General features: G+C 42.3%; 1 protein-coding gene across 2 annotated transcripts in view; it reads left to right on the top strand.

Annotated features, from left to right (window-relative positions):
* Positions 1–17,173, top strand: part of FH (fumarate hydratase) — a 28,547-nt gene extending 11,374 nt beyond the window's left edge. For both annotated transcript variants that reach the window (XM_059412497.1, XM_059412496.1), the window contains 7 exons: positions 946–1,122; positions 3,823–4,005; positions 7,004–7,169; positions 8,281–8,484; positions 9,967–10,094; positions 13,023–13,176; positions 16,691–17,173. In XM_059412497.1, coding sequence (XP_059268480.1) covers positions 946–1,122; positions 3,823–4,005; positions 7,004–7,169; positions 8,281–8,484; positions 9,967–10,094; positions 13,023–13,176; positions 16,691–16,833 — 1,155 coding nt within the window. In that variant the 3' untranslated portion in view covers positions 16,834–17,173. The remainder of the gene's footprint in view (positions 1–945; positions 1,123–3,822; positions 4,006–7,003; positions 7,170–8,280; positions 8,485–9,966; positions 10,095–13,022; positions 13,177–16,690) is intronic.
* Positions 17,174–21,188: the final 4,015 nt, after the last annotated feature.

The following is a 21,188-nucleotide window of genomic DNA, read 5'->3' as shown; positions in this document are numbered from 1 at the left end:
AGCAAAATGTATGTATTTTATGATCCCATTTGTGTTTGGAAAATATGAACAGAGAACATGTGTTTTCCATTGTGCATGTTTGCATACCCATTGCTTGGGACAAGCCTAAAGGGAGAAGCCAAAATGCCAAGAGTTACCATTTCTGAGGGGCAGCGCTGTCGTAACTACATTTTTCTCACTTCTCAAAATGTTCCACACTGAACGTCTATTACATAACTAGGAAAAAAAGTTGTATTTTAAAAGGGACCAATTGTTAAAGGTAATAATTTTCTAAGGTGTGTACTGTTTTTTTTTTAAGCTAAAGTCATTCTAGAAGACGTCTAGAAGATGAAGTTCAGCACCTACTCTCTAAGAAAGCTTTATAATTCAAAAACTAACACATAAAATTATATGACAGAAACGGACAAATCTGGGCTGTGCTTGTCTCTACTCTTGGCAGTTGCTACATGTCGCACGTCTGTGCAGTGAAGTAGCTGTCAGCAAACTCACTTTCAAGTGACTCGTTCATTATCATGCTGAGTCCAGCTGTGACTTCTATAGGACATTCCCACTGAGCACCACAGGAAACGTGTCTAAGGTGTGCCAGCCTTAACGGGTGGCCCTGTCTGGTTATTATTAGAGGAGGCCATTGGAGATATAGAAGAAAGATGGCTTTGATTCAGTCTTCACCTGCAATCCGTGCAATTGTATCTTTCAGAGTAGATAACCTTTCACTTTGTAGAGCAGCAGTGGTTGGAGCATGGGCTGCTGCAGAAGCCTGGAGTCGCTGGACAAGCACGAGCTGTGCGGCACCATCCGTAAATCAGTTAGCGTATGAGAAAAGTGAGCATCTTTAGAACGGCACTTGATAGGCGACTCCTTAATCATAGCTGATCACAATAGCTAAATGGATAGCGAATACTTCTTATTTTTAAAAATCCATTTTTTAAACCTTTTTTCCTGCAGGTAGCCGAAGGTAAATTAAATGATCATTTTCCTCTTGTGGTGTGGCAGACGGGATCTGGAACCCAGACAAATATGAATGTAAATGAAGTCATTAGCAATAGAGCAATTGAAATGCTAGGAGGTGAACTTGGTAGCAAGAAACCCGTACATCCCAATGATCACGTTAATAAAAGCCAGGTCAGTATATGATCTTTTCTTTGTTATAAATTGAAAAGAATGCCTGAGATTATGACTGTAAAACAAGAATTAGCTTTTTGACAAGGAAGGTTCATTTGGCTTACATTCTTTAGTGGAAAGGACTGATAGTTTTTTGTTTGTTTGTGTGTTTGGCATTTTCTTTTGATTTTATTTTAACAACTCACAATTTAAAGGGCTTATTTCAACAGAGGTCTGAGTAGTAAAAATAAAATATTTTAAAGCTACTTTTCAAAATTCAGGTTCAATCCAGATGAAGAAAGTCCATATACCACATTTTTTTTTCTTTGAAGTATATATTTTTCCATTTTATTTCTTTTCAGTGTTCCAGAATTCTTGTTATGTTCTTATTTCTTTTAGAAATCCTAGGTCTATGTCTTAAACTTCATAAAAATCCCTATTGGGGAACCTGAATTTAGTATATAAGTCTATTTATATTGTTTTGTTTTTTAAAAATGCTTTATTTTTTATTTATTTTTTTTATTTTTAATTTTTTTTTAATTTTTTTTTTTATTTGTTTATTTGACAGACAGAGATCACAAGTAGACAGAGAGGCAGGCAGAGAGAGAGAGAGAGGGAAGCAGGCTCCCTGCTGAGCAGAGAGCCCGATGCGGGACTCTATCCCAGGACTCTGGGATCATGACCTGAGCCGAAGGCAGCGGCTTAACCCACTGAGCCACCCAGGCGCCCCAAAAATGCTTTATTTTTAAATCATTTTAGAATTATAAAAGAATTACAAAGGTACTTCACACATAGTTCCTGTATAGCCTTCTCCCAGCTTCCCTTAAGCATTTTTCTTCACCCTGGTACGTTTATTCCACTGTGAAATTAACATTGGTATACAGCACCCTCAACTAGATAGACTTTCCTAGGATGGCCCTAGTCTTCTGCCAACATCTTTTTTCTTCCAAGATAAAATCCACATTACATGTTGCACTTAGTTGCTGTGTTCCCTTAGTCTCCTCCAGTCTCTGACTCTCGTCTTTTGTCACCTTGACACTTTGGAAAGTAGCGGTCACGTATTTTGTGGAATCCCTCGGTTTGGATCTGTTTGATGCTTTCTCATGATCAGGTGGAGACTCTGGATTTTGGGAAAACTGTTCAGAAGGGAAGGGCTCCTCTTACTGCGTCACGGCTGGGGTACATGATAGCACCAGGACTTGGGACTGGTGATGTGAACTTCAACCCTTGTTTAGGCCATTGGGCTTCTCCACCTTCTGTTTTCTGTTAGAAGTGAGCCACGCAGGCCTGCTTCTGCTCGGGCACTGCCCTTCAACTTCACTTTGTGAGGGGAGGCATATCAAGGAATTTTTGGTCATGTACTAAAATCAACACCGAATTAATAAGTAGTTATGGTGCTGGACAAATACCCTCTTTCTCCTTAAACTTGTCCACAAAGCTTATCGTTCACTAGTGGATCTGGCCTATAGCAGTTACGACTGTGATGTCTTAGTGGTGACGCTAAGGTTTTGTACTCCCCTCATTCCTTGTGCTCTATTAATTGGAACTTTTCCGTAAAGAAGATTTGTCCTCTTCTCTCTACCTCCGCACTTATGTATCTGTTTATGTATATCAACATGGATTTGTGCATTTTTATTTTACTCTTAGGGCTCTAATCTGATACTGTTATTACTTATGTTGTTGCTCAGATTGTTCTAGCTCTGGGAGTCCTCTCCGTCGGCTCCTGTGTCCTTTGTATCCCTATCCTTCCCCCTGCTCCTTTTTTCTTTCTTTAAAGCAGTTCTCTACTCTCTTCTACCAGATGCTCCAGGCCCATCATGCTGTCGCTTCCCTGCCCCAGGGCCCCGCCAGTGCCCATTTTGCCAGGGAACTCTTGGAGGATCTCACTGGAAAATATTCAGAAATTAGGATCTGGTGCTAGGTGTAATTTAATTTATTTTAAAGTATTAATGGGGAAGCTTTTTCATACAAGGTTACCGTATGAAGGATCTTTCAAACTTATTACTTGTGTTTAAATATATAAATTTCTCTTTTATGTATACTGTAAGTCTGAAATCCAAGTGAGAGTAATCGCGTGTGTACGAGTCAGGGGCGCTGTGTGGCAAGTGAGATCGGTGTACACCGTGAATGTTCCTTGTACCATTCATTCTGCTCTTGGAAATGGTTTGATATTTTCCACAGTAAAAACCTATAAAAATAACACTTTTTTTTTTTTAAAGTAGCATAATAATTTAAAAGTAAAGGGTTTCCAGTTGAAAACAGAGTGTGGAGTATGGACTTCCTGGTTCGGTCCCAGTTCTGCCAGTTCCTAACTGTTTTGGCAAGTCACACCATTTCTTTGAGAGCTTGAGTTTCCTCTTTTTTAAAGTGATGAACTACCTCACAAGAATTTTGCTCAAGTTTAATAAAAGACTATCGGTAACTGCAAGATATCCTTACATGTACTTGTTAATTGTCCTTCCTGTTTGCTACCATTTACTAGCAGTTATCCTAATAGCATGGAAGAGGAGGTGGCATATATGATACAGTCCTGCGCTTATTAAGCCCGACTGCTGCTCTCAAACCTTAAGTCAGCTGTGTCTTGCCGCAAGTCAGTGTCATTAAGCACTAAAGACATGAGTTTCGTGTAATCATTTAGAGATGTTTTTAATGGAGACATTCACGTGTGTTTTTTGTTGCTTCTGATGTAACATTTTACCATTTTTGTAAATTTTCCAACAGAGCTCAAATGACACATTTCCCACAGCAATGCACATTGCCGCCGCCATAGAGGTCCACAACGTGCTCCTGCCGGGACTCCAGAAGCTACACGATGCTCTCCATGCCAAATCTAAAGAGTTTGCCCAGATCATCAAAATTGGGCGTACTCACACGCAGGATGCTGTTCCTCTCACCCTCGGGCAGGTAGATGAGCGCGGCTGTTGATTCGGTTTGGGGATTGGTACAGATGGCCAGCATATTACCCTCTAAATCGTACTTGTTTAAAAGGCCAAGTTCGGGGCGCCTGGGTGGCTCAGTCGTTAAACGTCTGCCTTTGGCTCGGGTCATGATCCTGGGGTCCTGGGATCGAGTCCTGCATCGGGCTCTCTGCTCAGCAGAGAGTCTGCTTCTCCCCCTCCCATCCCCCCCCCCCCCCTGTTTGTCTTCCTCTCACTGTCTCTCTCTCTCTCTGTCAAATCAGTGAGTAAACTCTTTAAAAAATAAAATAAAATAAAAAATAAAAGGCCAGGTTGTAACAGTTCAGTGGCAGAGACTTTTCTGCATTAAGCCGTCAGTAGTTTTCCTGACAGATTCTCAGGGGAAGAGCACAGCGTGAGGACAGTGAGCCAGTCTCTCGGCAGTCGGCTCAGGTTGAGAGCTTAGTTGTGCTACGTACACACCGTGGGACCCTGGGAAAATTAGTGAGCTTTTCTGCTCCTCAGTTTTTTGAGCTTTAAAATGAGGAAAATAACATCTGTACCCTAGCCCAGTTGTGAGGTTCTCTTTGGTTCGCGTGAAGGGTGTAGAAGCATGCCGACACGTAGTAATAAGGACATACTGGCGTTAGCGGTCACCGCCACCTTCAGCGTCCCAGGACCATCATCCTGTCTCCCTTTGTCTCTTACTGTACAGAGTAGGCTCTATAAAAATTACTTTTAAATTGATTAAGCAAGGCCTGTCTACCTGTAAGATTGTTTTGGGCCATATGGGGAAGGGGTATTACTCTCTTCCCCCAAATACCAGAAAGTGTTTTTGTGTTTCTTGATCAGTGCCTCAGAGCATGTCTAGTAGCACGCACCACGAAGGACACGAAGGGAATCAGGCGATGTTTTTTTTTTGTTTTTGTTTTTTGCTTGTTTGTTTGTTTTTTAGGATTTTATTTATTTACTTGACAGACAGAGATCACAAGTAGGCAGAAAGGCAGGCAGAGAGGGGGGGAGGCAGGCTCCCCGGCTGAGCAGAGAGCTCAATGTGAGGCTCGATCCCAGGACCCCAGGATCATGACCTGAGCCGAAGGCAGAGACTTTAACCCACTGAGCCACCCAGGCGCCCCCAGGCAATGGTTTTTGATGGTAAAACTCTCCCGTGGTTCGGGAACGGTGAGTTGCCCAGATGCGGTATCAGGTGACGGCGAGGGGAGCGGGGCTGCTTACTTGAAAAGGCTCATTTGTAGTTTTGTTCACGTGAGCACCGCAGGAAGCTTGATTGCTTAGCTTAATTTCAACACGGAAGGGACGAGGAAAACAGAATGATTCATGGGAGTACGGGTGCCGCGAGAGAAGGGGCTCCCGCCTTCTGTTGTCCCTGAAGCCTCTTCTCCTTGCAGCGCGTCTTAGTGCCTGGCATGGTTTCTGCGCAGCAGGGGCCCTCGGGTTTCTAACGTTTTCCTTGTCGTGTGTGTCACATGGTGGAAAACCACGGAGCTAATGTCTCTTGGGGCCATGACAGCCGCCTGGGTAAAATCATCATTCTCCCTGTTACGTCAGCAACAGTTTTCTGGTGGACTTCACCTTACCGGAGCACCTACACTTGCTTTGATTGCAATTGCCTTTTGAGTTTATGCAGGTTTTCCCCAATAAAAAGAAACTTCTTCAGTGCACCCAGCTGGTTATGTATTAGTGACGTTAGGTTGGATGGATCTGGTCTACCTGAAAGGGGTTACAGCTTCTAAAATGTTTTCTTTAACACAGTAAGATATCCTCATACTAATCAGAACTGTTCATGGTTTTTCCATGTTTTTAAGCAGGGAAAAGAGCTTTAGTGTAACCATATAGTCTAGCTTGCTTGGTTGAGTTCTGGCTTATGCCTTTTGTCCCTGCATAATTCTTTCTTTATTTTTTTTTTCTAAAGATTTTATTTATTTATTTGACAGAGAGAAATGACAAGTAGGCAGAGAGGCAGGCAGAGAGAGAGGGAGAAGCCGAATCCCTGCTGAGCAGGAGCCTGATGGTGGGGCTGGATCCCAGGACCCTGATATCATGACCTGAGCCAAAGGCAGAGGCTTTAACCCACTGAGCCACCCAGGTGCCCCACCCCGCATAATTCTTAAAATTGTTTCAGCATAATTCTTAAAAGGGGCCCTGTCCTGTTCAGACAATACATTCTGTGGCTACCTTTTGTAGAATGTCTTTCTGGGAACCCTGTGACAGTAATAGCAGAATTAACTTGCATCTGGAAGCTCTAGTCTTACTGTGGCCTGTTACCTGCTTGTGCTGTTCAGTGGGCCGTTCAGCCTCCTGTTCTCTGTTAGGTTTTTAAGCTGAAATTGTGTGGAGAAAATGCCTGTTTGCACTTGTCTGAAGAGACAATTCAGGGTTTTTTGGGTTTTTTTTTCTTTCTTGACGTTGTCTGGGATATAACAACAAGAAAAAAATCACCTGCAAACAGACTAATAATTTAATGTACTAAAGTAATTCTTTCTTAAAGCTTGTTTCCTGGGTGCCTGGGTGGCTCAGTTGGTTAAATGTCTGCCCTCAGCTCGGCCATGATCTCAGGGTGCTGAGATCAAGTCCCATGTAGGGCTGGCTCCCTGCTCCGTGGGGAGTCTGCTTGTCCCTCTGCCCCTCCCCTCTGCTCCTGCTCATTCTCACCCTATCTCTTGCTCTCTCTTTTGCAGAAATAAATAAAATCTTTAAAAAATAAAGCTTATTTCCTGTGTTGTTTTTCTTTGCTTTCTGTTAAAAGAAGACAGTTAACCAGGCTGCATGTTCCCCTCTGTGGTGTCATCCCACCTTATAGGTTTATAAATCCTCATTCTTCCTTGTACTTTGATCATCGTATGAATTAAAATGGTACACATGGCACTTGGTAGCTCATAACTTATAAGAACATATTTAAAAGAACTTCTGTTCAACACAGTCAGAGTCACTTGTAAGCTGTTAAGAAATCACATGTTCTCTCCTTAATTTCCTTCTTTTTCCAGGAATTCAGTGGTTATGTTCAACAAGTGAAATACGCGATGGCGAGAATAAAAGCCGCCATGCCAAGGGTCTACGAGCTTGCGGCTGGAGGCACTGCCGTGGGCACCGGCTTGAATACTAGAATCGGCTTTGCAGAGAAGGTGGCGGCCAAAGTGGCCGCGCTCACAGGTCAGCGGGAATATGAACTCCGACTCCTCTTCGTTACACTGGTCTATATTTTCTAGGTGTTTCTGCTTTGAATTCTTGTGACTTTAAAGCTAAAAAATAATATTTTCCCATCAAACATGTTTTATGTCTGTTTCAGAAGTAACAGTATTCATCCTTCTGCCTTTCATGGTTCCCATCTATGATTCATACGGTGTGCAATTAAATCTGTCAATGCTGGCTTGTTTACTGTCATCATGATGCTCAGTCATTTTCCCTTTAAAGCTGTTTCAAATACCCTTTTCAAAGCAGGCAAAATCAGCAGATGGTTGACACACAGTGCTTTCAATGGTAGATATGTTGAGATACTGACAGGCTTAGTTTCTTTTTTCCCTGTATCATACTGGGACATTTCTCTGAGTTAATGACCTTTTTGAATCTTGTTTTTCCTTTAGTAGAGAGAGTGCTGTGTTCTCGATAATAACTATTATTACAGCCGAGTTGTCATCTCCAGAAAACTCTTCTGAAGAGATAGATGCTACTGGCTGAAAGGGCAGACATAATTAGATGGTCTCTAGTGGAGATTGGTTTTTCAGTCAAGTTTTAATTGAGAAGAACTGTATTACAGGAATTAGAATATGTGATCTTTAAAATTTGAACACAGGCGACAGTGGAAATTCTAACTCCTTTTGGCCCCCTGCCATCTCAGGGAGTCTGCAAGGTCCCGGCTAAAGGAGGCACTAGGACAGCCTAAGATGGGAAACAATTGTACTAGTAAAAGAGTGTGGAATAAAGTGAACTTTAGCCCCTTTTCCTCCTTACTCAGAAGTAGTAGGCATCATACACATGTTCGCAGGAGAATAGTGTTTTTCTTTCAGTGCATTTCTTTTATTGTCCTTGTTTCTTTATCTTTTAAACACACTAGTATCTCCAGATTCTTCCTGCTTGTTCAAGACTTAAACCTAGACAAAGCTTGAATCAGAAGATACTCATTTTTTCTTGAAGTAAAATTTTTCTTCTGTGTTTGCTTTTCGTGTCCTAGAACTTTCTGTTTAACTCACAGATATTAGAAAAAAAAAAACCACAACATTTAATTCTACCTGTTAACTCATAGATATATATTTTTTTTCTTCAGGCTTGCCTTTTGTCACTGCTCCAAATAAATTTGAAGCTCTGGCCGCCCATGATGCTTTGGTTGAACTTAGTGGAGCCATGAACACGAGCGCCTGCAGTCTGATGAAGATCGCCAACGATATTCGCTTTCTGGGTTCTGGTCCCCGCTCAGGTCTGGGAGAGCTGATCTTGCCTGAAAATGAACCAGGAAGCAGTATCATGCCAGGTAATGACCTAGCTGGTAAATCTGAGCACTGCAGCTGGGCAAGAACCCGGGCAGCCTCATAAACAGAGCGCGTCTCCGTGTGTTGAGCATGAGTTTGATCCCAAACACGGATAGGGACGTGTGTTGCACACTCGTTTCAGAATGTGTGCGGGCCCCCCGTGATCCGAGTTGGGAACACCACCCAGCAATACAGGAAGAGAGAATGAGTTAGCACGTGCATTTTGGTTCCCCACATGAGCGAATGTGTAAGTTCCATCTTTTATAATCCAAAGCCAGAAGAACCCTGAAACGAGCTGTTAAAGTGATCAGCATGGGTTGAATAGAAACAAATTCTTCCAACTGCCTGTTAGTTCATTTTTTGCTTTGGGTTTTGGCCTGTCAGGTAAGGGAAGTGACACAGGCACTAGCGAGTCATTTACAGACTCCTATGACAGTCACTGAGTCCCTTGGGGACATGTGGGTAGCCTTGTTAGATGAATGTAGTGGGTGAACAGTGATGATGGAGTGACACTAATGAGTTGACTTCAGACGGGAGGCTGAGGGGTTTTGCCCCTTCACTGCTTCACTGGTGACCAAGGGTGAAGGCACGGGGTACGAGTGGCTCACGTCAGCGGATAAGGAAACAGCAGCACACCGGGTGACAGGATCAAGATTCATCTCTGTAGGTTCAACTAAAATTGACAAGGTGACTTTTAATAGTGAGAAAGACCTGACTATAGGTTCTTTGAAATCGGTGCACCTGTATAGAACGAGAAGAGATGAGGTTTTAGCATAGTTTACGTTGGAAAATGATGTAAGTTTAGTTGCCGGCAAATTCGAAGTGATTGCCTAGAAAAGAGAAGCCCAGATTCACAGATAAGGAAGTAACCTTTCCGTCGTGTCGCCTTGTACTGGTCGGAGGCATCTGCGGTGTCTGGTTTAGACTTGAGCTCATCAGAGGGGTGCTCCCAGGGTGATGGGGCTCTGGAGACTTAGGATGAGTAGGAGAATTTCTGCTTCATGTCCGCTTTGAGAAGTCTCCCGAAAGTCAGCCCGGTGCTTATTTTATGAGTGTTCCCGTTGCGGCCGGCGTCTCTGTGGTTACCCCTCCTGTGCTGTAATTGCTGGCTCTCTCCCCCCGGCCTCCAGGTTCTGCAGGCCAGGGGCTGCGTCACTCCCCACGGGGTGTTCAGTGCCTAGCTCCAGCGTTCTGCAGTGAACGAAAGCTGTGGAAACGGGGAGGGCCACGTTCCCTGTGTGGGTGTGGGTGTGGGTACTCATTACTCAGGAGCCCCTGAGCCAGTGGGTCACGGTTTGGGGCCACCCATCCCTCTCTCTTGATTGGTTTCATTGTATCAGCCCTGATGACGGGGGACTTGCTTTATTTAATGAAGTTAGATTTCCTCCTTTTCTTGATCAGTTGACATGATACATAATCTTAACTGGCACTCGACACCATGAGCACGTTTGACGTGGACTCTTTCCTTGGTGGCTCTTTTGAAGGCAAGGTGAACCCTACCCAGTGTGAGGCGCTGACCATGGTTGCTGCCCAGGTCATGGGGAATCACGTCGCTGTCACGGTCGGAGGCAGCAATGGACATTTTGAGTTGAATGTTTTCAAGCCAATGATGGTAAGTTTGAGGTTCAGTTTTTAACGTTTTTTGACTGAAGGCTAATTGTCTTGGGTTTTCTTGCATAAAGTTTTCTAGGATTTCATGTTAGGTACTGAGATGATGTAAGTAGCAATTGGAAGTCAAGCATTTGTTAGTATTAGAAGATTCAGCCTGGATATTTGATTAGGTGACTTTTAGCTCAAGTGATTTGATGGTTTGCCTTATTTAATAAGAAAAAGTCTGGAAATAGGGTGTGGGTTTCTTCCTTGTCCCTCACCCAGTGGGGGAGATGCCAGCGGCTAGAAATAAGTCAGGTCTCCTTGAGCTGTCCCTCAACCCTGTCTCAAACTCCGGTGTCTTAGAAGGATAACCCACATTCGCTTTAAGGCAAATTCACTGCTCCCGGTTCCTGCCTCCGACTGGTCCTCGAATTATTCTTCTGGTCATTTGGAACTCACATAGGCCTGTAGACTTGGTGACATCTGACCTTGGCCTTGAAACACTTCTCCTTGGCTTCCTCAGCACCCTCCTCCGATGTTCTTCCCTGTCCTTCTCTGGCTTTCCTTCATCGGTTTTCCCTTTTCCACATACCTGGAAAACATTTGTGCGTCTAAAATCTGTTCTTTGTCTTCCTCTTCATGAAAATGCAGCAGGGTGCGTCATCTTTAGCTTTCGTCCGCTTTCCTCAGCTTCAGAACCGCCATCCTTTGGAGTGCTTTATTTGTGTAAAGTGTTGTATATAAAATACACTGGAAGCTTATTAGCAGTTTGCATCTGGTGTAAAGTCTGGTTTTAATTTGAGAAAGACAGGCAAATGACAAATATTAAGAATATTTATTCAACGCATTTTTCAAATCTATATTGGGCACCATATTGGGTACTAGTGATAGAACAATAAGCAAGACATATTTTTTTGCCCTCGTGAAATGTACAATCTAATGAAAAATACAAGCCCAGCCAAAGCAGAACTCAGACATCTAAGCCTTTGCTTGCATGGCAGATTCCAAACAGGAAATAGCGGCTATCTGGCAATATAGATGTGCAACAAATGTCTTGCTAATCTTTTTGTTTAAAAAAAAATCTATTTTTTGTCTTTTATAGAAAATCCATCAAGGTAATCAACATTTGCCTTATACATTTTTTTAAGATTTTATTTCTTTGAGATAGAGAGCGAGCACGAGTAGGGGATCGAGTAGGCGGAGAGGGAGAAGCAGGCTCTCTGCTGATCAGGGAACCCAATGTGGGGCTCGATCCCAGGACTCTGGGATCATGACCTGATCCAAAGGCAGACACTTAACTGACTGAGCTACCCAGGCGCCCCAGCATTTGCCTCATATTAAAATCATTAGTGCCAAATCAAACTTTGAAGTTCTGAGCCTTCTGCTGGAGTCCATTTTTGGGACTGTACTTTTCAGACCCTGAGTTTTTAGACCCAAAAGAGAGTAGGATGCAGATATATCTTTATATGTGTTGGAAATGTTACAAAAAAGGGAAAAAAGCCTCTAAAGCGAACTAACTGATTTCATGTTTTTTTTTTTTAATTTTTTTTTTATAAACATATATTTTTATCCCCAGGGGTACAGGTCTGTGAATTGCCAGGTTTACACACTTCACAGCACTCACCAAAGCACATACCCTCCCCAATGTCCATAACCCCACCCCCCTTCTCCCAACCCCCCTCCCCGCAGCAACCCTCAGTTTGTTTTGTGAGATTAAGAGTCACTTATGGTTTGTCTCCCTCCCAATCCCATCTTGTTTCATTGATTCTTCTTCTATCCACTTAAGCCCCCATGTTGCATCACCACTTCCTCATATCAGGGAGATCATATGATAGTTGTCTTTCTCCGCTTGACTTATTTTGCTAAGCATGATACGCTCTAGTTCCATCCATGTTGTCACAAATGGCAAGATTTCATTTCTTTTGATGGCTGCATAGTATTCCATTGTGTATATATACCACATCTTCTTGATCCATTCATCTGTTGATGAACATCTAGGTTCTTTCCATAGTTTGGCTATTGTGGACATTGCTGCTATAAACATTCGGGTGCACATGCCCCTTTGGATCACTACGTTTGTATCTTTAGGGTAAATACCCAGTAGTGCAATTGCTGGGTCATAGGGCAGTTCTATTTTCAACATTTTGAGGAATCTCCATGCTGTTTTCCAGAGTGGTTGCACCAGCTTGCATTCCCACCAACAGTGTAGGAGGGTTCCCCTTTCTCCGCATCCTCGCCAGCATCTGTCATTTCCTGACTTGTTGATTTTAGCCATTCTGACTGGTGTGAGGTGATATCTCATTGTGGTTTTGATTTGTATTTCCCTGATGCCGAGTGATATGGAGCACTGTGTCTGTTGGCCATCTGGATGTCGTCTTTGCAGAAATGTCTGTTCATGTCCTCTGCCCATTTTAAATACTGTGTGAAAGTTTATTTTAAAGGGTCTGGGGAATATTTGTTTTGTTAAGCATTAATAACATGATGGCCATTAAGACCTGGGAAGCCCTCTCTACACTGACTGCCTCAGACAGGCTGAACTTTCTAACCTCTGCATCTTTGCTTCTCTTCTAGAAGATTCTTTATCCATCTCTGGTTATCTAAGTCCATTCCATCAAATAGGACTTCACCGATTCCTGCAACTGAATTTTCTCTTCATGCTAACATATTATACCACTCAGTGTTCTTTCACACTACAGGTCTTGGGTTCCAGTTGTTTGTGTTTATGGCTTTTACGTCTTTGAGATTTCCGTGTCCTCAAAGCTTCATAATTTCTTTCACATTTATTTCTGGGGGATGGTGCTTTACACACCACAGGAGTGCTCCATGTTTATCAAATTACATACTTATTTAGGAACCAGCGCATAATATATATTATTGGACACAAAAGTTAGGCTCATTAAACCCCTCTTTCTCTCTCTCCCTCTCCACTTCACCTTTCCTGTCCCAGATCAAAAACGTGTTACACTCAGCCCGGCTGCTGGGGGACGCGGCTGTTTCCTTCACTGAAAACTGCGTCGTGGGAATCCAGGCCAACACAGAGAGGATCAACAAGCTGATGAATGAATCTCTGATGTTGGTGACAGCTCTTAATCCTCATATAGGTAAGGTTTGGGAATTATGCCATTTTCGACTACAAAATGGCATAAAATATTTTAGCATAAAAGCTAAAATATTTTTAAGAGATTGTTGGATCAAGGTGGACAGCAAATTCCTTTTGGGCATTGTTTAGTAAAATCTCACAAAATATTTGCAACTGGGTTGAAAGACACTGTTATATATTAATATGCTGTCAGTGAAGCTTCGTTTCATTTGAAATGTGGTAACTCAGCAGTTCAAAATTAACACAGATCTCAGTGGTATTGAGAGGCTGAATGTTCTGCACATTCTACCTGGGAAAGCTCTCCTCACCGGGTAGCGTCACTAGATGGCACTGGCTGGTTAGCAGTGTGGGATGAGCTCATTTTTCTGCCTTCTCTAGCTCCTCTACTACCCTTCGGTTTTGTTCTTTGATTCAGTTCAGATATAGGGAGTTACCAATAAGGACAGAAGAAAAAGAGTAGTACTCATTGCTTATAGGGAAAGGAGGAAAATGTAAATACTATATTTAAAACCATGAGTCTTACATTGCAAGCCTTTTCCAGAACTATAAATATTTTATTGTGTAAATTCAAACATACCTGCTTAGACTGGGGACTGACCAGAGTGGTCCTTACCAAACACACAGTTTCAGCCCGTAGGTTTGGAGGCGCTCGCTGCATTGTTATGGTGCCTTGAAAGCCTTTTCCCACCTTCTTACTGATGAGCTGAGGTTGTTAACATATTCTTCGATTTCCTATTTTATACTAAGTTATGATACAGTCATTGGCACGATATGGTTGCTGTTTAAAATACTCTTCTATAATGCCGAACTTTCAAGGCAGATTTTCTACTATTGGCTTTACATCAAGCTGTAATTTCTGTTTTATAAAGTTAGAGCTCATTTGACTGTTTCAAATATTTATAGGATATATATCTGTATATATCATATATGTATGTAGCTGTGACATGCAGTATAGCCTGTTCTGGGGTGTAGAATTGAGATTGGTAATATTTTGATCCTTTAAAAACTATTGTACTTTCACATTCAATCAGAGAGCTACACAGGGGAACCCAAAGGCTTATGTGAGAAACATTCTCTCACATTTGACTTCAAACACTTAAGTTACAAGTGCTCCTAATGCCAAGTGATTGATTGGTCTTTCTTGGAATCAGATTTCTGTGAGCCAAAGGCCATACGAGGATAAATGGGCAAGCTGCACCTTGCTGCTGCAGCCTGAACGTTGTAGCTGCTTGTCCTGGGTTCTCTGTGCACTCGTGGACCACACTGGCTGGGGATGGGGATTTGTGGAACCTGAAGAGTAGAGCTGAACGGTTAGCGTTAAGACTTAGACTCTAACGTCCTCAGTATAAGGCCACACAATACCTAATGGTGACCCTGACCATCTGATGAAAATTCTTTCTATCTATGCCCCCAATGTGGGAGCAGCCAACTATATAAACCAATTAATAACAAAATCAAAGAAACACATCAACAATAATACAATAATAGTAGGGGACTTTAACACTCCCCTCACTGAAATGGACAGGTCATCCAAGCAAAAGATCAGCAAGGAAATAAAGGCCTTAAATGACACACTGGACCAGATGGACATCACAGATATATTCAGAATATTTCATCCCAAAGCAACAGAATACACATTCTTCTCTAGTGCACATGGAACATTCTCCAGAATAGATCACATCCTCGGTCCTAAATCAGGACTCAACCGGTATCAAAAGATTGGGATCATTCCCTGCATATTCTCAAAGTTACTCTGATCAGTAAATGCCCTTTTCAACAAGCTTAGCCTCGCCAGTTCAGGTGAATACTGAAATTGCCCATAATTCGTTTCATGGGTGGTTAATGGGTCCATGCCAACAACACGTCACTTGACGTGTTGACGATCGTGTTGCCTCAAGGCTTTTGTCCCTTTGACCATAGTCCTCTGATCTGGGGGTATTTGGGGGTTTTTTTCCTCCTTTGTCGGTTTCATTTTGTTTGTTTGTTTTTTTCTTTAAGATTTTATTTATTTGAGAGAGAGATCAAGCAGAGGGGAGGGGCAGAGAGAGATGGAAAAAAGCAGGGGATCCTGACCTGAACCAAACACACACGCTGAGCGAGCTAGACAGTCTTTTATGTTCTTTCTTGTTTTTGCCTTCTGACCTTTTTTTAGTTGTGTTAAGACAACTTTCAAAGCTGTCCCTGCCTTTGTTAATTCCAGAAGCAAATATCTTAGGCAAACAGATATGTTTGGTGGTGGTGTTTGGTATGAGAATAGATTTCTGCTAAAACTTGCCACTATGCTTGGGATGTTGGGATGAGGCCAAAGTACCGGCAAGTGTATTGGAAGCACCTGGCAGGTGCGTCCCTCCCCAGCCCCACCCCTTCCCCCCTCAGAGCCAGTGCCCACAGCTCCTACATGGGACTGCTATCTGCTGGGGGCACTGCGGACACCTAGCTGGTTATGCTTTTGTAGAATCTTTGCTTCCAGTTAAACATGTTTCTGGAAAAAACACATATATCTACTACTTAGAAGTATGTTTTCATGTCTTAATGCTATATTGTGTTTTTGTTCTTCCCCCTGTGAAGTTAGGAGTTGTTCTCAATGTAGTATTGAGATGGGCTAATATGTTTTTGATCCTTTAAAAATTATTGTACATTAGCATTTAGCCAGAGAGCTACACAGGGGAACCCAAAGACGATTAAATTGGCCAACTGCCCGTAGAAACAAATCTGTTATAGAAAATGAGGTATGTTTAAGCCTATCTCACTTATGAAAAGTAAAGGGTTTAGGCTGCATCAGAAGTCACAGGTCTGAGGATAATCGCTGTTAAATTTTTTTTTTTTTAAGATTTTATTTATTTTGCATAAACTGGGGCAGAGGCAGAAGGGGAGATAGACTTTTTTTTTTTTTAAGATTTTGTTTATTTGGCAGACAGAGAGAGAGGAGGAAGCAGGCTCCCCGCTGAGCAGAGAGCCCGATGTGGGGCTTGATCCCAGGACCCTGAGACCATGACCTGAGCCGAAGGCAGAGGCTTTAACCCACTGAGCCACCCAGGCGCCCCGAGAGAGAGAATCTTAAGCAGACTCCATGCTGAATGTAGAGCCATCAAGGGGCTTGATCTCATGACTGAGATCATGACCTAAGCTGAAATCAAGATTTGGAGACTTAACCGACTGAGTCATCCAGGTGTCCCTGTTAAATTTTTTTTTTAAGGTTTTATTTATTTATTTAACAGACAGAGATCACAAGTAGGCAGAGAGGCAGGCAGAGTAGAGAAGAGGAAGCAGGCTCCCTGCTGAGCAGAGAGAGCCTGATGAGGGGCTCGATCCCAGGACCCTGGGATCATGACCTGAGCCGAAGGCAAAGGCTTTAACCCACTGAGCCGCCCAGGCGCCCCTCTGTTAAATATTTTTTAAGATTAACCATGTTACTTGAGATCAGTAGCCTCAGTTGAGTAAATGATTACCTTTTGCTTTAGAAAACCAGATTTCAGTATGAATTCCTACATTGCCTTTTTTATTTTTTTCTTCAGGATATGACAAGGCGGCAAAGATTGCGAAGACGGCGCACAAAAACGGATCCACCTTAAAGGCGACTGCTATTGAACTTGGCTTTCTCACCGCAGAGCAGTTTGATGAGTGGGTGAAACCTAAGGACATGCTGGGTCCAAAGTGATTTAATAAATTTATAATAAAAGTAATTATGTTCAGTAAAAGAAATGAAAAAGACTCCTTATTTGTTCTTAAACAGAAATAGATGAATGTGCAAGGAAACGACTTCTGAACTTGAATGTCTGGAGCAGAACAACTTGGTCAATACATAAAACCCCAGGGTGTGCTGGGTCCAAAAGTGTAAATTTTTGAAAATTTAGAGTTTTGAAAAGTGTAAAATGAAGTGATTAAATTGTATAAAGTAAAAATAGACTCATTTTTCTTTTATGTTAATTGACTGTTTTATAGTCAAATCTCATTTCTGTGTATGTGTATTTATATCTTTCATAAAAGAGCCATACTAATTTTTAAAGAGTTTTAATTTTGTTGGCTGGTGCTGTTTTCAATTCCCCTTTAATGAAAAGGTACTTCTTACCTTGTTCCTTATATACTTAGACATTTTTCTCTTCCCGTGGTTTCCGGGCATATGCTAACCGAGCATTTGCCCTGCTGCACGGGGGTGAGTGTGTGTGCGCGTGTGTGCGTGTGCATACGTCTCTGTTAGGAAGTAGGGCAGGTGTAAAAATTTGGGCAGACCTGCTCCATGTGCCGATGAGACACACACACACACACACACACACACACACACACCCTCCTCCTGACCTTAGATCAGTTACGAGTGGAGGGCAGCAGACTGTGGGTCAGGAATTCGAGGACGTGCATTAGACAGGCCCGAACTTGGGAAGAGAGGGTGTCGTGAAAGGCAGTCTTGATCATCATCTCTGTGCACGTGCCAGGATTTTTCATCAGGGATTCGCTTATTCTTGGAAAATTGGCCATCCACACCCATCCCCTGCGGTGTTCAGAAGGCAGCGTACATAGCATCTAAGACTGTAATTGAGAGTTTTAGAACCCTTGTGATGAAAGATGAAATTATGTTTTTCAATCTCTGAAGCCTGAGTGAGCACTCTTTTTTTTTTTTTTTTTTGTCCTGCAAAAAGGATTTCCCAGCTTTTTTATGGAATGTGGAACCTATAGGATCTACTTCCCACCCCACCAGTAACTGTTTTTGCCAGTGTTCTTCACAGTGGTGGTGATGTGACGTTGGCACAGTTTGCTTTAAAACAAAGCATGCGTTCTCCTTCGTCTATTTTGTTTCAAAATTTTTTTTTTGGAAAAAATCGTAAAATCAATTAAATGGCTTAGCAGTGCCTGGTAATCAACATCCAAACTGGCAACTGTCATGTTGTTGTGGGACTCGGTGACGTGGATGGTCTGTTCAGGCAGGCGTCCTCTGTCCTCTGTCTAAATAGGCCATCGTGCGAGGGCTCAGCTCGAGACGTCAGCAGTTACGTAACAGAGATAGCAGCAGATTGAGTTCCCGGCCTCAAACAGTCTGCGCAGCTCTCCACTCTGTCCTAGCGTGATAGGAGCCATCAGTGAATCCTGTGAGCTGACGGTGGTCTCTGCGATGTTTCTGAAGGAAAACTGCTATAATCCCATAGGATATAATTAAGGATTATATCATAGGATTCCCTGGTGAAGGTTTGTGCTGAAAGTCAACCTCAGTGTTGTATTTTGTTTTTTGTTCTTTAAAGATTTATTTTGTTTATTTGAGAGACAGAGAGAGAGAGAGGGAAAGCACAGAAGGAGAATGAGAGGGAGGAGCAAACTCCCCGCTGAGCAGAGAGCCTGACCCTGGGCTCGATCCCGGGACCCTGAGGTCATGACCTGAGCCGAAGGCAGATGCTTAATGGACTGAACCACCCAGGCTCTCCAACCTCAAGTGTTTTTACACCGGGGCCATGTTGTACCCGCGGCTTTGCATGCTTTGCACATGGCTCTCTATGCTTTGCAATATCTAGATACATTTTTGGTTAAAATGTCAGGTAAATATGTTTGAAATGGACCCAGAAACAATCCATGGATTGTGAGGGTGTCATGAATATGAACAAACATGTAGAATGACAAGGGCTTTTCTTGAGCAAACTAGTTTCAGGGGAGGAAAGCCATGGGATTTATAAACTGATCAGTCTGGAACTACTACCAGCTTGATACACACAAGCGTCAGAGAAATTCATAGTAAGTCACAAGCGAAGTTGGCTCATATAACTTTAATTTGGTTGACAGAAAAAATGTATTCACAGTAACTTACGAGACTATTTCATACCCACATGTTTAACGACCATATCCTTGACTATAGTTGTGTTATGCCTCTTTCATTTCCTCCTTAACTGTCCTTTTGATTTATAACTATGGCAACAAGAAATCTGGGAGATACACAAATTTAGTATAATTTTTTAAAGACAGAAAGGTAAGCTTAAAACTGGTAATCAAGAATGAATTTGTTCAGGGGGATTAAGAGGTACAAACTCCCGATTATAAGTAAGTCATGGGAATACAGGATACAACATAGGGAATATTTTAATACAATAAAGCACTATTTTAATAACCTTGCATGGAGACAGCCGGTAACTAGACTTTTGTGGAGCATTTTATAATGTATAAAAATGCCTAATCATGCTGTATACCTGAAACGAACAGGATATTGCAAGTCAATGATACTTGGATTGTTTTTTTAAAGTTTGGAACAGAAGCTTTTAATTGCATGGAGTGTTATTAGGAAGGGATTTCTTACAGAAAAGTTACTAAACTTGCATTCAGCAACTGGCTTCGGTAAGTCATCTAGAGTAGCTTCTACCTGCAATTTGTGTGAGGAGAAAGAAGCTGCTGATTTTTGTTGGCCTTGTGTGATGTCAGCAGACAGAACGCTGAGATCATGCAACACTTCAAGCCAGACAGCTGAGCATCTTCTGATGGTCCTGGAGATGCCTACTGACGCTACCCTGCACTCCAGGGTTCTCCCCGGAGACTGACTACGGGCGCCCGGTGACAGACCAGGATGCTAAGGTCCACACAGGAAGAGCTCATTCCATCCCATCTGCTGTCTTAGCATCAAGCATATGCACTTGTATGTCTCTGGAGCGAGAAGCCTTCCATCCCCGGGACTGAAAGGGGGGAGAGAATAGTGGTTTCCTCTACCAAGCATGACACTCTAACAGAGGAGCCTTCTCTTTTAGAATCTGCAATCGAGACTTCATTTTGCTTCTGTCTGGTGAGGGAGGAGTGCACCGTTCAGGATGAGAGTGGCAAGTGTGCATCAGTAACTTGGGACTAGCCTGCACATCGGATGTTTACGCGGAGCTGAGATGCGAAGCTGGAGAATGGCCCAATGAGACGCAGAAGGCAAATGAGAGGTAGGCACCGAAGGAGAGAGACGTGGCCGTGGAGGGCAACTGGAGTGGCTTGTGCTCTAGACACTCGGAGAGAAAGCACATAGTTCAGTGGGGTCCCCTTCCATCTCTGCTGCCTCCCAGTTAGCTTTCTGGCCACAACTTGATGCCTATAAACCCATTTCCTTATCCTTAAAATGGAAGTCTTGATACAACTTGTACATATATATATATGAGGCACCAGACACAATGCCCACCCCAGTTGGTGTCTCCATTTCATTCCCTGAGGACAACGGGCAACATTGCCAAGTGCTGAGCAGATTTTTAAAAGGATGAGACTGAGGTGAAATCAGACTTGGCCGTTCGTTCCTTCAAGAGTGTTCAGCTGTGTAACTTCTCATGTAAGCAGGAGCGCTCTGTAGAACTAAAGGAGACAATTAAATAACAATGTTTGAAATGTGTATGCACCAAACAATTGTTTTTGTCATATTGGTGGACCTATCAGTAGGTGCTACTCAAAGGCTAATTTCAAAAATAGAATTCTCTCCAAAGTAATAAAAACACATACGTATGTGTGCGTACATTAAAAAGCAAAAATTTTAAAGGGTCTACTGATTGAACTTTAAATATTGCAGAAGGAATAACCCTTGGTACCTATTCTTTTAACTTGGTCAATTCCTTATTATCCTTCTAATAAAGTGTCACTTATGTTTTTTTAAAGAATGTATTTTTTTCCAATAAGGTCTTATTATTTTCAATCTTTATATAAAATTGCCTGTAATCTTTACAAATTGCATTAACAGTAACTGAAATTCTGACGTTTTCAATTTGCTCTTCTTTGTAGACTATAATATTTTTAATTGAGGAATTAGTCTCTCTGTATAGAGCTACTGATACACCTGATAAGTTCAGAGCAGATTCTATTAAATGGAGGATACTTATAATACTATTTTTTCATCTTAGTGTGTGTAATATCAACTCAGTATTATCTTTTCGCTTCTATTTAGACTAACTGTAATGTTTTTTTTTTTTTTTAATTTTTTAAATCTGAGTGTAGCTGACACAGAATGTTATACTAGTTTCAGGTGTATAATAGTGATTCAATATCGCTCTACGTTATGCTGTGCTCACTACAAGGGCAGCTGCT

The sequence above is a fragment of the Mustela nigripes genome, chromosome 10, assembly GCF_022355385.1.
Source record: "Mustela nigripes isolate SB6536 chromosome 10, MUSNIG.SB6536, whole genome shotgun sequence".
NCBI lineage: Eukaryota > Metazoa > Chordata > Mammalia > Carnivora > Mustelidae > Mustela > Mustela nigripes.
The sequence above is the reverse complement of the archived record's forward strand: the minus strand, read 5'-3'. Positions and strand labels throughout refer to the sequence as shown.